We start from the raw sequence: 13,445 nt of genomic DNA, 5'->3' as shown, positions 1-13,445 counted from the left end.
ATTGCTTCTGGCTGCCGAGACATTTGTAACTGTTTTTGGAGGTCTCCTAAACTTGAATACTAGGCTGCAGGGACATAGTCTAACATTTAAAGCCAGGACATGCAGGAGTGAAATTCGGAAATGCTTCTACACGCAAAGGGTGGGAGACATTTGGAACGCTCTTCTGCTGACGGCAGTTGATGCTAGCTCACTTGTGAATGTTAAATCTGAGATTGATAGATTTCTGTGAACCAAGGGTATTAAGGGATATGGGGCTAAGGGGGGGTATATGGAGTTAAGTCACAGGTCCACCATGATCTCATTGAATGGTGGAACAGGCTTGAGGGGCTAAATGCCACTGCCACTTGCTGCCTCCTGATATGCGCCACCTTCTCCTGCAAGAAAGCGGGACGTATGTCTGGGTGATGTGCCTGTCAAGGTTGAATAGTTGCCAGTGTGTGTGGCCTGTGAGTTGTGGGTGGGCAGCTTGCAACAGCGGTAATGTACAAGGGTGAGAGGAAGCATCTGATTGGAAGAGTTGAGTACTGATGGAAAGAGTTTGTTGGTATGTGGGGGATGAGGGGTGCAGTGCATGGTGGAGTTGGTAGGAGACGCCACTTGACAGTTGACCTCACTCACCTTGACCACTCATGTCAAAGCATTGATTCTTCCTGCACTGCATCCATGTTCATTATGTTGCGTGCCTGGCATTGACTTTGTCCCCCGCTGCATCCCACTGCCTTTTGTATATATGTCTGGAGGGCCTCTTGCCCCCTCCCACCTCCCCCCTGCGGATATAGGGTGTCCCTCCTTCTGTCCACCTCTTGCACCAAGGTCGCTAGTGCATCAGCAGAGAACCTTGGTGCACGCACTCTCGCAGGCCTGGTACTAACTCAGATTGGTGAGGTCTGACGTGCAGATTGGAGGATGTGGGATTTAGTAGTGTGCAACCTTTATTCAATGTTTTAACATAAGTCATTAGTGTGTAAACTTAGGGATGGGACCTGCATCTGTGTTTTACATGTGCGATGTCTGATCTCCATTCAGACTCCATACATACAGTAGACTGTTATTTTCAGCAAATAACAGGTACCAGCTACCTTTAAGAGATTTCTAAGAACCATCCTCCTTTTAAGAGATTGAGCTCCCCCTGCTGGTGGAAAGTGCGATTTGCATTGATTCCACGTGCAAGGCCCGGAATGGAACGTTGATTGCATGTGAGTCCTCGGGCCGCCAGAAACTTGTGTCCTGCCTGCGCAGGGGCCATTGGGCCCGGGGTAATAGCACGTCACACTACCTACGCCCAAAAATGGCCCTTATCCAATTTTTTCCCCCTATGTGTTCAGAAACATGTTAGAATCTAGCAGTTTCAATGAACTGAAGACCATTCATAAATATCACAAATTATAACAACCTTTCACATTCTTCAGTATAATTTTACAACTGAATGTTTGTTTTACTGTATGTTGTCTATTAGAATTATTTATTGTTTTTATTGTTATGCCTGTGCCCACAAAGAGCTCCTCTTAAGCAGGTTATCCCATGGCAATAGTCCCACAGTTTCCATCACCAAATTTTACATGAACGCTGAACTTTCTTTAATTAAAAAAAATATTATATCAACTTCATTGTTTTATGGTTCATCCTGTCATGAATTCCTGCTTTTGGCCAATACTAATAGTATTACAATGTAGTCTACCACCTTCCTCTTTAAATGTTTACATTCAGTATATTCCAGTCAATGATGCTGCATTGTGTTTCAAACAATCCAGGAGCAAGAGAAAGGTGGCTATCATCTTTTCAGTTATTGTGCAACTTCAGACACAAGTTAGTTTCCAATAGGCTCTCCAGCTCAGCTCTTTTCGCAATGACATATCTCTTCCTAACTTGCCTGGGTTGTTGACATTTGCTTTCAGAAGAATAAAATTCATTTAGTTGATATGTGCTAATAGGTAAAATACAATTCATAGCTGCAGTGCAATAGAGATCAAATTTAAAAATTAAACTTGTGACCTAAAAGCACATTTAAGCTCTGACAGCTGATTAAAACCCTCAATCCCAATGTTCAGCATTCTGAATCTCCTCCTTATATTTTGATTGCCGATATATTCATGCTCTCTTGTCTTTGAACTGTTCTATTCAATGATGTCCTCAGTTGAATCTTAATACAGATGCCATTTTATGATTATTTATTGGCAAGGGAAGCAGCATAAATTTGGCAGTAAAATTAAAGGTGCATATTCAAGATTTTGATGGTGAATTTTATAACTCCAATAAGGGTTCCTGCCCTTGTCATTTAAAAGTTTTAAGCGGCTGGGATATATTTTTAAGGAAACAGATGTTGCTAATGGATTTGTCACAGTGATTCTTCTAGATTGCAAATGCCTTATAAAGAAATACAGCATGACCTGGTCATCCAGAACTGTGTGTTTTACTTGCGTTCTTTTCCATCAGGATGGGTTAACCCCACTTCACTGCGCAGCAAGGAGTGGCCATGATGGAGCTGTAGAAATTCTGCTTGAGAGAGGAGCCCCGATGCTTGCCAGGACAAAGGTGTTTAAGTGCTCACTGTTGCATAATGTACAATTTAAGAATATGTTTTCTCAGAGTAATGCTTAATCTGGGACCAAATTTCATTCCTCTTTTGAGGTTGGGGAGAAGTAGGGGGAGCTTTGGTCATGATGTACTTGACCTGGGAATACTTGATGCTAACACTGGGTGCAGTTGAAGTCCCTCACCATTTTGTTAATCTCCCCCCTGCCCCACCCCCTGCCCATGAATTGTAAAAGCTAGAACATGGTTGTAGCAGTTTGTTCTTCATTCACTGAGCATAAATATGAACATTTGTATCATATGAACATGGGAATGTAGCGAATAGGAGAATACCACTATAGTTCATGTGGCCAGTCCCAGTGTCTAGGAACTATCATATCACATGAATGAATGGCAGTGGCTTTTAAAGGAGTAGTATTGCTCTTTTGAAGTTCTTGTGCATGGAAAAAGCTTGTGCCACATCAAATGCTGTATTATTGCAGTCCAAACTTGCATGTGGCTTTTTGAGTTTTACTTTAACTTTTTATTAAGAATGTTAAAATGGGCTCTTAACTGTGTAAAAGCATCATGTCAGTTGGTACTAAGCAGTACAGACTAGAAATGCCCAGGGTTCAGCCCCTAGTCTAACCTGAGTTATCTGATCTCAATCCGGTCAATTGGTGTGGGCACAACAATTAGCTTCAGCATCTCTGTAGTAGGGATGGGAATAAAATCAAACAAGCTTGTTGCTCTCGATTGATACGCAATACGGCGATCGAGCCGACGAATTTCTGAAAAGGTAAATTTGAAATGATTTTTCTGCAGCCTGGAGGAGCATTCCTACTTCTCCGGGCCCCACAAAAATACTGCGGTCCATTGCCGACCCGGGCTCAACCCCCCTTGGCCTCACCTTTGCCCCATCCCAGGATTCACCTTCAATTGTTGGAAGTGTCCTAGCTAATTGCCATTTTTAAAAAATCACTTTGTTGCATGGCAGCTTTTAATACTGTGCTCTTCTCTGTATGCAGAGCTGTTAACATTTCTGACGAGCACCAGTAATTTCTGCTGGAGTTCTTCTGATCTCCCACCGCAACTACGGCAGAAACCCTCGAGAAACGGTCTGAACGACTGCTTTCGTCACTTCTCCGCAGTTTCCGCCATTCTTCTGCCATAGTTCTGGCGGCCGATTAGGGAACCTTCGCGGAAATTCTACCCCAACATCTTTACATGGCAACAGGACTTTAAACGGATAAATGCTTTTCTGAGGAAACACAAGCAAAAAAAAAATCAGAAATGATTTATCCTCTGTCGGAGTTTACACCAGCCCCAGTAATTTCTGTGGGGGTTCTGCTGATCTACCACTGTAACTTAAGCAGGAGGTTGCAGAAACTCTGGAGAAACTATGGCTGTTTACTCCCTATCTCTGGAATTCCGCCATTCTTCTGCCAAAGTTATAACAGATGGCCGGGGTCCACCACCCCGACCCCACACTCCACACGCACAGAAATTCTACCCCTATGTTTTGAGTGAACAATTGATCAATAATAATCCTTTTCTTCCTATTTGTGTGAACAGAATGGTTTGTCACCTCTCCATATGGCTGCACAGGGAGATCACGTGGAATGTGTCAAGCATCTACTGCAGCACAAGGCGCCTGTCGACGATGTCACTCTTGACTATCTTACTGCGTTGCACGTTGCTGCTCACTGTGGTCACTACAGGGTGACCAAGCTTCTTCTGGACAAGAGAGCCAATCCCAATGCCAGGGCACTGGTAAATATAATTATAGAATGTTAAGTTTGCAATTGTAGTGAACTATCAGTGATTGTCAACCTTTTTATTCACTATGTATTAATTCAGCCACACATTTCTACTTATTTGTGCTGCGTATGCAGTTATTATGATCAGAAGTTATAATCATTGTTTCAATACCAAATATATAGTTGCACAATATAATAGAAAACTGTGGTACCAAGAATAACCTTGCTTTTGCAGAGTTTCTTTTTAAAAAAAATCTCCCCTTGCCCTCTTTTAGTTCTCCCAGAGAACAACATGCTACCTGCTCCCAGGGTTCTGTTAATGACAAGTTATAAATGGCCACGATGAAGTGCAGCCCAGAGCAACTTACGCTTGATTTGCCTCTCGCTCGATAAGGAAGTGTCTAGTTGCCACACGGCCCCTCTATTTGATTGTGTGTGTCAAATTGAGAACTTATTGCACGCACAAAGTTGGTTTTGCAGCACAGAGCGGCAGGGCGCTGACATGCCATGTCCTTTATTACTTTAGCCAGCAGAGTTTTACCTTGAGAAATTTTCTTCTTTTTAATCTTCTTGCATTTAAAACTTCTTTTTATGCTACAACAAAGGTTGAAATTCTTTCTGTAGATAATTTTCATGGAAAAGGTCAGCGCGAGTGAAAAGCAGATATTTACATCAAATTCTTTTGCTAAAATTAGCAACAGGAGGAATTTCACCTTGTAAAGAAAGAAAGCAGTTTATTTTGTAGCAAGTGGTATCGAAAGAATGTATTTCAATAGTAAATATATTACATGCGTCAATTAACTGCTCTACATCAGGTATATTGTGCGTGAGATAAGTATTGAGATTCATGTCTTTTCTACGATGTCGTATTTTGTTACAGGTATGAAAATTCTGTTTTGTTTGTATTAGTTGCACAATTATCCACTTGCACAAATAAATGGAGTTATATATTGGGTAACTGTGCTGAACAAGCATTATCGTTGATTGGAATTCATATTCTAAGTGTCAGGCTCCTGTTCAGGTCGATGTAAAAGATCCTATGGCACTTTTTCAAAGAAGCAGTTATCCCAGTTTATTGGCCGAAATTCATCCCTCAACCTAGACCACCAAAGTCACAGTAACTGGTCATTTATCTCACTGCTGTTTGTTGGACCTTTCTGTATACAATTTGGCTGCTGATTTGCCTACAAAACAACAGTGACTGCACATCAAAAGTAGTTAATTGAATGTGAAGATGTTCTGAGGATATGAAAGGTGTTACCAGTGTGGAAAATACTATGGAAAATAGCCCAGTCAAAAAAAAATTATTTACTTACTGAGGTTGAACCCGGGAAAATTCTCCTAAATCATGTTTTGATGAATGCTCTACTGCCAATGGCTGGAAGCACAATAACTCAGATACCACACGAGAGATACACAAACCCATCTCCTTTTGGAAATTCATAAAGCCAAAATGCATAAAGCCAATGCAGCCAAAATGATCCAATGTCAATAGATATCAATAGCATTGAAACAGACAGCCACAACATTAAAAGCAATGCCACTCACCAGTACCAACCTCCTGGGCATCCAAACATGCTATAAGGCTCACTCCCTACCTGTTTTATGTATACTGAACAACATATACTGAATGCTGCACCAAATTTGTATGGAATTATGACTGTCTATTGTAACTGAGAACGATTGCAGTTATTCCAGTTAAAACAGGATTTGCCTTCTCTGTATCCTAGAGACAGGTTTTAGTGTTATTTGGAATTGAAGTGAGTGTTATGGCACCTCCAGCACAGTGACATTTTTACAGTTTACAACATATTTCCTACATTACAACTGCGACCACACTTCAAAAGTACTTCATTGACTGTAAAGTACTTTGGTACATCCTGAGGTCATGAAAGGCCCTATATAAATGAATAAATAAATTCGAAAGAATATACCCTTGTTATAAGGGGACAATTATCTGACTGGAATAGAGGAGAAATGAAAGAGTTCCATGAAAACAGGCACCTTTTATTTGTACTATTCAACAAGATCATTCAGCTGGTGAATTAACTCAAGCGATTTAATTATCCCGGGAGCAACATCACGCTCAAAATTACAGAGTACACACTGGAAGAAATAATGTGGATTTCCGGGTCACATAATCTTTCCTTGGCACATAAACTTTGCATATCAATACCATCAAAACTACAAAAGAATTAAGCAAGCATTCTGAAATTAAAGCTGATCATTTGTTAAACTAGCATTATTACATTTATAGCAGGCACCAATTTTATTCTTCAGAAATCACATAATAGCATGTTAGTATTACAAAAATTGTCATCAATATACTCTCTGTCACTCTATTGATGATCAGATTTACAAGGTGACTCACACTATTGAATGTATCTCACATTACGTTACTGGCTAACAAACATATGAAAAGTAGGATGGGATAAGATCATCTGGTCCGTCGAGACTCACCTCGTCCAGACATGGTACAGCCACATACACCATCAACCCGTTCCCTTGTAACACAATATCCTGAGAAAGGCAGAAACCTGAAGCCAATTTAGAAAAAACTTGAGGAAATTTCTTTCTGTCCTAAGACAATCAAGCAAGGCTCCAGGAGACTGGTAATTTCCCAACTTTAGTTGATCTTGTTACACCCTGATGACCTGTGATAACTGCCCTGGTTATTCTTCCAAAGCATTGTTATTAAATGTATCTGGAAGACAATACCTTTCTTTAAGGAGTGATCAATTAAAAAATTTGTAATTAAAGGATTCTGGAAATGAGCAGTCTGCTCACATGTGTGAATATTTTTATGTTTATTCCACAATTTAACAGTTGTAAACAATTTTACAACACCAAGTTATAGTCCAGCAATTTTATTTTAAATTCACAAGCTTTCGGAGGCTTCCTCCTTCATCAGGTGAACGATGTGACGAAGGAGGAAGCCTCCGAAAGCTTGTGAATTTAAAATAAAATTGCTGGACTATAACTTGGTGTTGTAAAATTGTTTACAATTGTTAACCCCAGTCCATCACCGGCATCTCCACATCACAATTTAACAGAGCATCGCCAATTTGCCAACATTTTTTTGATGTACTGATTCTTAGATTACTTTTTAAAATTTTATTTGGTGTGCTATTTTATGTTAGTGTTTTCCTGTTGTAACATATTATTTGTCTTTAATGCTGTGGATCGCATCACTGAGCAATGAACCCTGGATTGTACGGGCTTCAGCTTGTCACACTAAAGCTTGATGAATATTCAAGTAATGGTGATCAGGCTCCAACAGTCAATTGTGATAAGAGAGTGGTTATGAAGAAACAGCACGCAGCATACTCAATGTGTTGGAAGGGGGTTACATAGGGAGACTTTACTAGAGGTCAGAGTTTTTCTTGGGAGGGGTAATCAATCCAAACATGGTCTCAACTGGCAGATAAATAAATTAAACTGATGACAGGTTCCCCTTTACAGTGTCACAAAGGTGACAGCATAATTCTGGAGTTAGGTCCCAGACTGATTCCAAAGGCAAGCAATTTTAGAATCCCTTGGAGAGACTGTCTCACACTGCTTTTGCTTGACACCACATGGAGTATAACTAATGCAGTGTCAAACCTGGTTTAAAAAGTGCTGAAAGACGTTTGACATGTCTCGAGAGTGTGGATGCTCCTGCCTATACCATAGAATTTTTTCGATGTAATGATTTTTAGATTACTTTTTAAAATTTGATTTGGTGTGATATTTTATGTTAGTTTTTTCCTGTTACAACAAATACCAAAAACCAAGAACTGGAAGTGACTATGTGTATAAGCACATGTGTGCAGATTTTTCTCCTGACCCTGAAAGTTCAGTTCGGGGCCAGGCAGCATAAACAATGAACTGGCTGGCTGGAGTCGATTCTGTATCTACCAGTCTCAGACCAGTTGCTACAGTTTAAACACAGCCTCAGATGACAATCATTGCACCCCGACTGAATTAACATGAGATTCACATGCATGATATTGGAATGACTTTTTTAACGCACGTTTGATGTGAACGCTAACCTGGTTGTTTTTTTTGTACAGAATGGCTTTACTCCACTGCATATTGCATGTAAGAAAAACCGTGTTAAAGTGATGGAACTTCTTGTGAAATATGGGGCCTCAATCCAAGCCATAACAGAGGTAGAAGGAAGTTTTAATACCTAGTCACTGCCTCTGTCGCATCAATTTAAAACAAGTTGCAGACCCTGTAGAGGAGTAAAATGCTATTGCTTTATTTCACAGTCTGGCCTTACACCAATACATGTGGCTGCCTTCATGGGCCACTTGAATATAGTCCTCCTTTTGCTGCAGAATGGAGCGTCTCCGGATGTTTCTAATATTGTAAGTATGGCTAGCCTTAACCAAAAAAATGTATGTTACAGAAGACCTGGGTTTGCATAAATTCCTTTATAATACACCATTATAACAAATATTTTAAAACCGCATTGAAACCAATAAGAGCACGTGTACCATCTGATAAATCTGTTCGAAAAGATTTACCTTCCCATCGCGCAGGTTGGCTTTCTCACTTTCAATATAGACAGTACTAGCCCAAGAATCCACTCACCACTAATCTGCCTTCCAGATGAAATAGTTCTGCTTATTTCAGCACAGAAAGTGTTGTTATACAGTAAAACAAAATTGTGTCCCATGTAAACAGGATTTGTTATAAAAAATATTAACATTTGGAGCTGTGCAGATATTATGGAAAGACCTCACTGCACCCTAACCCCTTAATCTGTTTTTATACCCCAAAGAGCAACACTATCATTCCACTACAGGTAATATGGATTGTTAAAGATGTAAAAAGTTATATTACAGTTTGTTAGAAATGGATTACAGCCGGATAATTACTCTCTGTTAATATTGAATGTGGTGTGATCTGAAGATTTTAAAAAGAAAACATAACTGTTTTGTGATTGGACTAACAAGGACTAACTTACCAGAGCATTTTGAGCAATAATAATCCAACAACAGACAACTTCTGGGAATGGCTTCTGGTGGCTCCATTCACTTAATGGAAGATACAAAGGAAAAGCACATGATTGGCTCCGTACGCATCTCCCTAACCGCGAAACGGCAACAGAAACTTGAAATGATGGGTCTCTGTGAAGGAGAAAAATTGGACATGAACAAAAAGAAGCTAGGAAAAGAATGGACACGATTTATTTGTTTCCATACTAATTTTCTTGCTTTGTTACAACTTGAAATATACAAGGAGAAAAAAACTGCAGGAAACAGGTGTTGATGGCAGAAAAGGCCTGACTAGAATCTGGGACCATTGACAGTTGTGCAGAATCTTGTCATTTCAGGTTTTGTTCAGATCTGTTTCAAAGATGTGGAGCTGCACATTGTATTGTCTATGAAACTCCCATTAAATGAATGGAGCCACCCTGGGATGCAGATGGCTTGTTTGCCACAGAAGAGTAAATTGGGAGAGGAAAGTTGACGTGAAGGGCTCTATTCCCATTATGGCTGTTGAATAGTGTGAATGCCTTGATCAGGGCAAGTGATTTGTTATCACTCGGAACCTGTTATTTTCATTGCCTCGGGGGCTTTTTTTGCAAAATTGAAGTACTCAGGCAGAAAATCCAATTATATGTTTGTAAGTGTAGAAAGTCACAGGATGTTGTACCACACTAAGTCACTTGCCCTAGCCATAATGAATAACCATGATATTAAAGCGAATTGGAAATATATTCAAATTAAATTTTAATATCCATCTGGAAGTCCATAAAGTCATGATGTACTAGTGAAAAAGATTACTTTTTTGCACTGTGAGGCTATGGCCGCGAATTTCACCTGAGCTGTTCTTGCTCCACTGCCGTAACTTCACCGGACATGTGGCAGAAACCCCCATGTATGTGCGTAAGTGGACTTAACAACGCACTTCCAGTGAAGTTATGGCAGCAGAGTGGGAGCAGCTCCGAGGAAATTCTGGGCCTATGAGTTTCTACTAGAATTTTCATTAGTGTCAAAGCATGAATCACAAGTTACATTTTTGTCCTAATTATGCTAAATAAGGCTAAATGAAGGTTATATACAAAAAGCTTAAAATCCATAGCTGGAGGTCATTTGGAGAATTTGGCTGTGAAGTTCAGAGTCCCAACTCTGAGCCCTTTCCCCGCTCCTCATTCTACAGGGCAGACACTTAATCCGTGCTCACAAACCCAAAAGTCACGTCCGTTATCTGAATTGAAATTGCCTAAATTTCAGGGACATCTGAGTGTGTTCAGTTGGATTCAAATAAAAATGTTGTTCTTAATGCTATTATTTAGGGAGCAAAAAGGAATGTATGCTGCGGTATTTGAAGTGATTTTAAAAACAAATTCACTGCTGAATATTTCTGTCTTTGATGGTTGTTTGTTTAACAGCACAATAGAAGTGGAGCTCTTTGACACACTACAATGGCATTGTTTCCCTTTGGCCTGTTTAAGAACTATTTTTCTTTCTTCAGCGTGGAGAAACTGCACTGCACATGGCTGCACGAGCTGGACAGGTGGAAGTTGTGCGCTGCCTGCTGCGCAATGGTGCCCTAGTGGACGCTAAAGCCAGGGTAGGTGTCCTGAAAGAAAAGAGTGAGATTATGTTTATTGATGATGCCAGAACAGATATTGATACTGATCAAAGGTGTAAAAGTAGAGTTTTGGTGGTGCAAAAATTTCAAGCTAAAGTTTAAGAATGCATATTTTTATATGCTGGAGTCATGTTATCAGGTAAGCTGACCTTTGTGACTTTAGCAACAAAGCAGTTTACTCCCAACTCAGGTTTCTGTGAATTCATATTCCAGAGATCATAGATGCTCAACCCCGTCAGTTTTAATTGGGAAAGCTAGAGCATGGCACAGCAATGGAGTGGGGAAGATGTTAAACCATCCAAACTGATCTTCCTTCCATTCCCTTATTTCCATAACAGTAGCATTGATACTCATTATGGCAAAGTCCATGAGTCCGATCATCTCAACTTATGAACCATGGCAGCAAGAAGCAGCAACAGGAACTCAACAGTGAAGACAAATTGAGTGAAAGAGCAATATTGGAATTTTCTTTCAACCATGCTTTTCGAAGCCACTGAGAAATTAGCTCTTAGCTATTACAGCAAAAGTTATGATACCGGTGGCTCATATTCTGTGCAGCTTCTATTTATTTTAAAAAATAGGTATTCAGTAGACTGGCGCGATAAAAAGTCAGACTGCTGAAACAAGCCTTTTGTTTTGCCAGATTTCACAACCAGAGTGAAGTGTAGATGAAGGAGAAACAAAATCACTTAAAAAGCTGTATATCTGTTATTGATTAGTTTTTCTTTGTAATTTTCATGAATTGCATTCAGTTCTAATTTAGTGTTGCAAGCCATTACACTAATTTACTTGTTGGTCAATCTGCCATTGAACAGCAGGCTAAAGTAACCAATCCAAACTAAGTGCAATTTCAATAGATATGTCAGTACGAAGTTGACACTAATAAAGCACACTGACTGATTCAATGGGTAACATGGAGAAGACATCTTTTGCTCCATTTGAACAAAACACAGACTCAGTGATATCTGATAATTGCTTGAAAATTAGGGTAATTGGTCACAATCAACTCCAAATTATACTTTATATCGTGGATGAATTTTGTGTTGCCATACGGAGAAAGAGGAGTTGATGTCAATACCAGCAGTCTTTTGAAATTTATATTTCTCCCAATTAAGTTTACATTATTGACTGTTTCATCCCTCCACCCTGGTTCACCTTTCACCTGGGAGAGCCTGAGCTGTGGACTTATGCAGTCACTTGGTGTTGATCAATAATGATCCATCAACAGACAACTTCTGGGAATGGGTATGGGGAAAGGAAACTGGACTTGGAAATCTTTCCCCCCCTCCCCCCACTTCCCATTTGCAGTACTCCATATATGTAAAACGATCTATCCAGCAACCAGGCCGAGATCTATCAAAATTCTGCTGTGGAGAGCAGTGAAGACTGAATGTCCGATTTTAACCTTGCCCGCCTGGCGAACACCAGGCGGGTGTCAGTTAAAATCGGCTGGGAGATATGCAAACCGAGCTCCGAAGGCTCATTGGGGTCCAACTGATATTTTAACTGGTTGCCTGTGTGAGGAAAGCGTTGTGGCTTTCCTGCTAGATGAAGACAGTGGCAAGAGGAGCCAGGTCAGAAGAGGCCCAAAGAGGTACATTTTTAACTTTCTTTTCACTGCTCCTCCTGGCCCCACAAGGAAAGTTTAGGCCTCCCCTGCCCTAGGCTTCCAGTTTCCCGATCGTGAGTCCATCCCAAAACCACCTCCCCACAACTTACTTAAGTGGCGGGAACTGTTCCTTGAATCCCGGCCAGCAGCCTCGTGCCACCCGACGTTCCACTCCCACTCACTGGCCAGCTCTCGCTTCCTGCCAGTTTTGGGTAGGCAACTAACTGGGAGCATGCAGATAAGGCCTGGGTGTTAAAATAACCCGGGTCTCGCGCTGCCGAGATTGTGGGGATTTGGCGCTCACCTCCCAGCTCTGAGTTAAAATCGGGCCTTTAATATCAACCAAGGCCTGCATTTTTTAAGATCGTGTTGTCCATGACTTCCTCCTCTGGGATGCATAAAGCAGCACGTCCATATTGACAATTCATGTCTCCATAGAGTGACCCGAAGTTGGTTTTAAGCATTAAACCCCTTTATATGTGACTTTGGTTGCAAACAGCTGTTTGTCATTCAACAACATGGAGATGGGGTGCATTCAAAACTGATGACTACACATAATAAACTTAATCATCTCCTTTGAACATATCTATTCAAAATAACCTCAGCCTTTTTCAAATACTATTTTTTTCAATTTTGTAATTACAAAAATGATTTTTTAAAATTGGTTTCCAAATTTGCTTAATCCAGAAATTTGGTATGGTCCTGCTTAGAATTCTGCAGACAAAGCTATGATGGATAAGAAATGTTTTATGTTTGTGCCACTTTTTCCCCCAGGAGGACCAGACTCCTTTACACATTGCCTCAAGGCTGGGTAAAACTGAGATTGTGCAGCTGCTACTACAACATATGGCTTTTCCCGATGCCTGCACCACAAATGGCTATACCCCACTACATATTTCTGCCAGGGAGGGGCAGGAAGATGTGGCTTCTATTTTGCTTGAGGCAGGTGCTTCACACTCATTAGCCACAAAGGTAAG

At 40.5% G+C, this 13,445-nt stretch overlaps 1 protein-coding gene across 1 annotated transcript in view; it reads left to right on the top strand.

Annotated features, from left to right (window-relative positions):
* The window catches only part of LOC137326017 (ankyrin-2-like), a 418,648-nt gene that overhangs the window by 250,321 nt on the left and 154,882 nt on the right, over nucleotides 1-13,445 (top strand). Inside the window, exons 10-15 of the mRNA XM_067990953.1 lie at nucleotides 2,434-2,532; nucleotides 4,087-4,284; nucleotides 8,324-8,422; nucleotides 8,525-8,623; nucleotides 10,740-10,838; nucleotides 13,243-13,440. Of these exons, the coding sequence (XP_067847054.1) occupies nucleotides 2,434-2,532; nucleotides 4,087-4,284; nucleotides 8,324-8,422; nucleotides 8,525-8,623; nucleotides 10,740-10,838; nucleotides 13,243-13,440 (792 nt within the window). The remainder of the gene's footprint in view (nucleotides 1-2,433; nucleotides 2,533-4,086; nucleotides 4,285-8,323; nucleotides 8,423-8,524; nucleotides 8,624-10,739; nucleotides 10,839-13,242; nucleotides 13,441-13,445) is intronic.

Source organism: Heptranchias perlo, chromosome 1 (genome assembly GCF_035084215.1).
Source record: "Heptranchias perlo isolate sHepPer1 chromosome 1, sHepPer1.hap1, whole genome shotgun sequence".
NCBI classification, from domain to species: Eukaryota; Metazoa; Chordata; class Chondrichthyes; order Hexanchiformes; family Hexanchidae; genus Heptranchias; species Heptranchias perlo.
The sequence above is the reverse complement of the archived record's forward strand: the minus strand, read 5'-3'. Positions and strand labels throughout refer to the sequence as shown.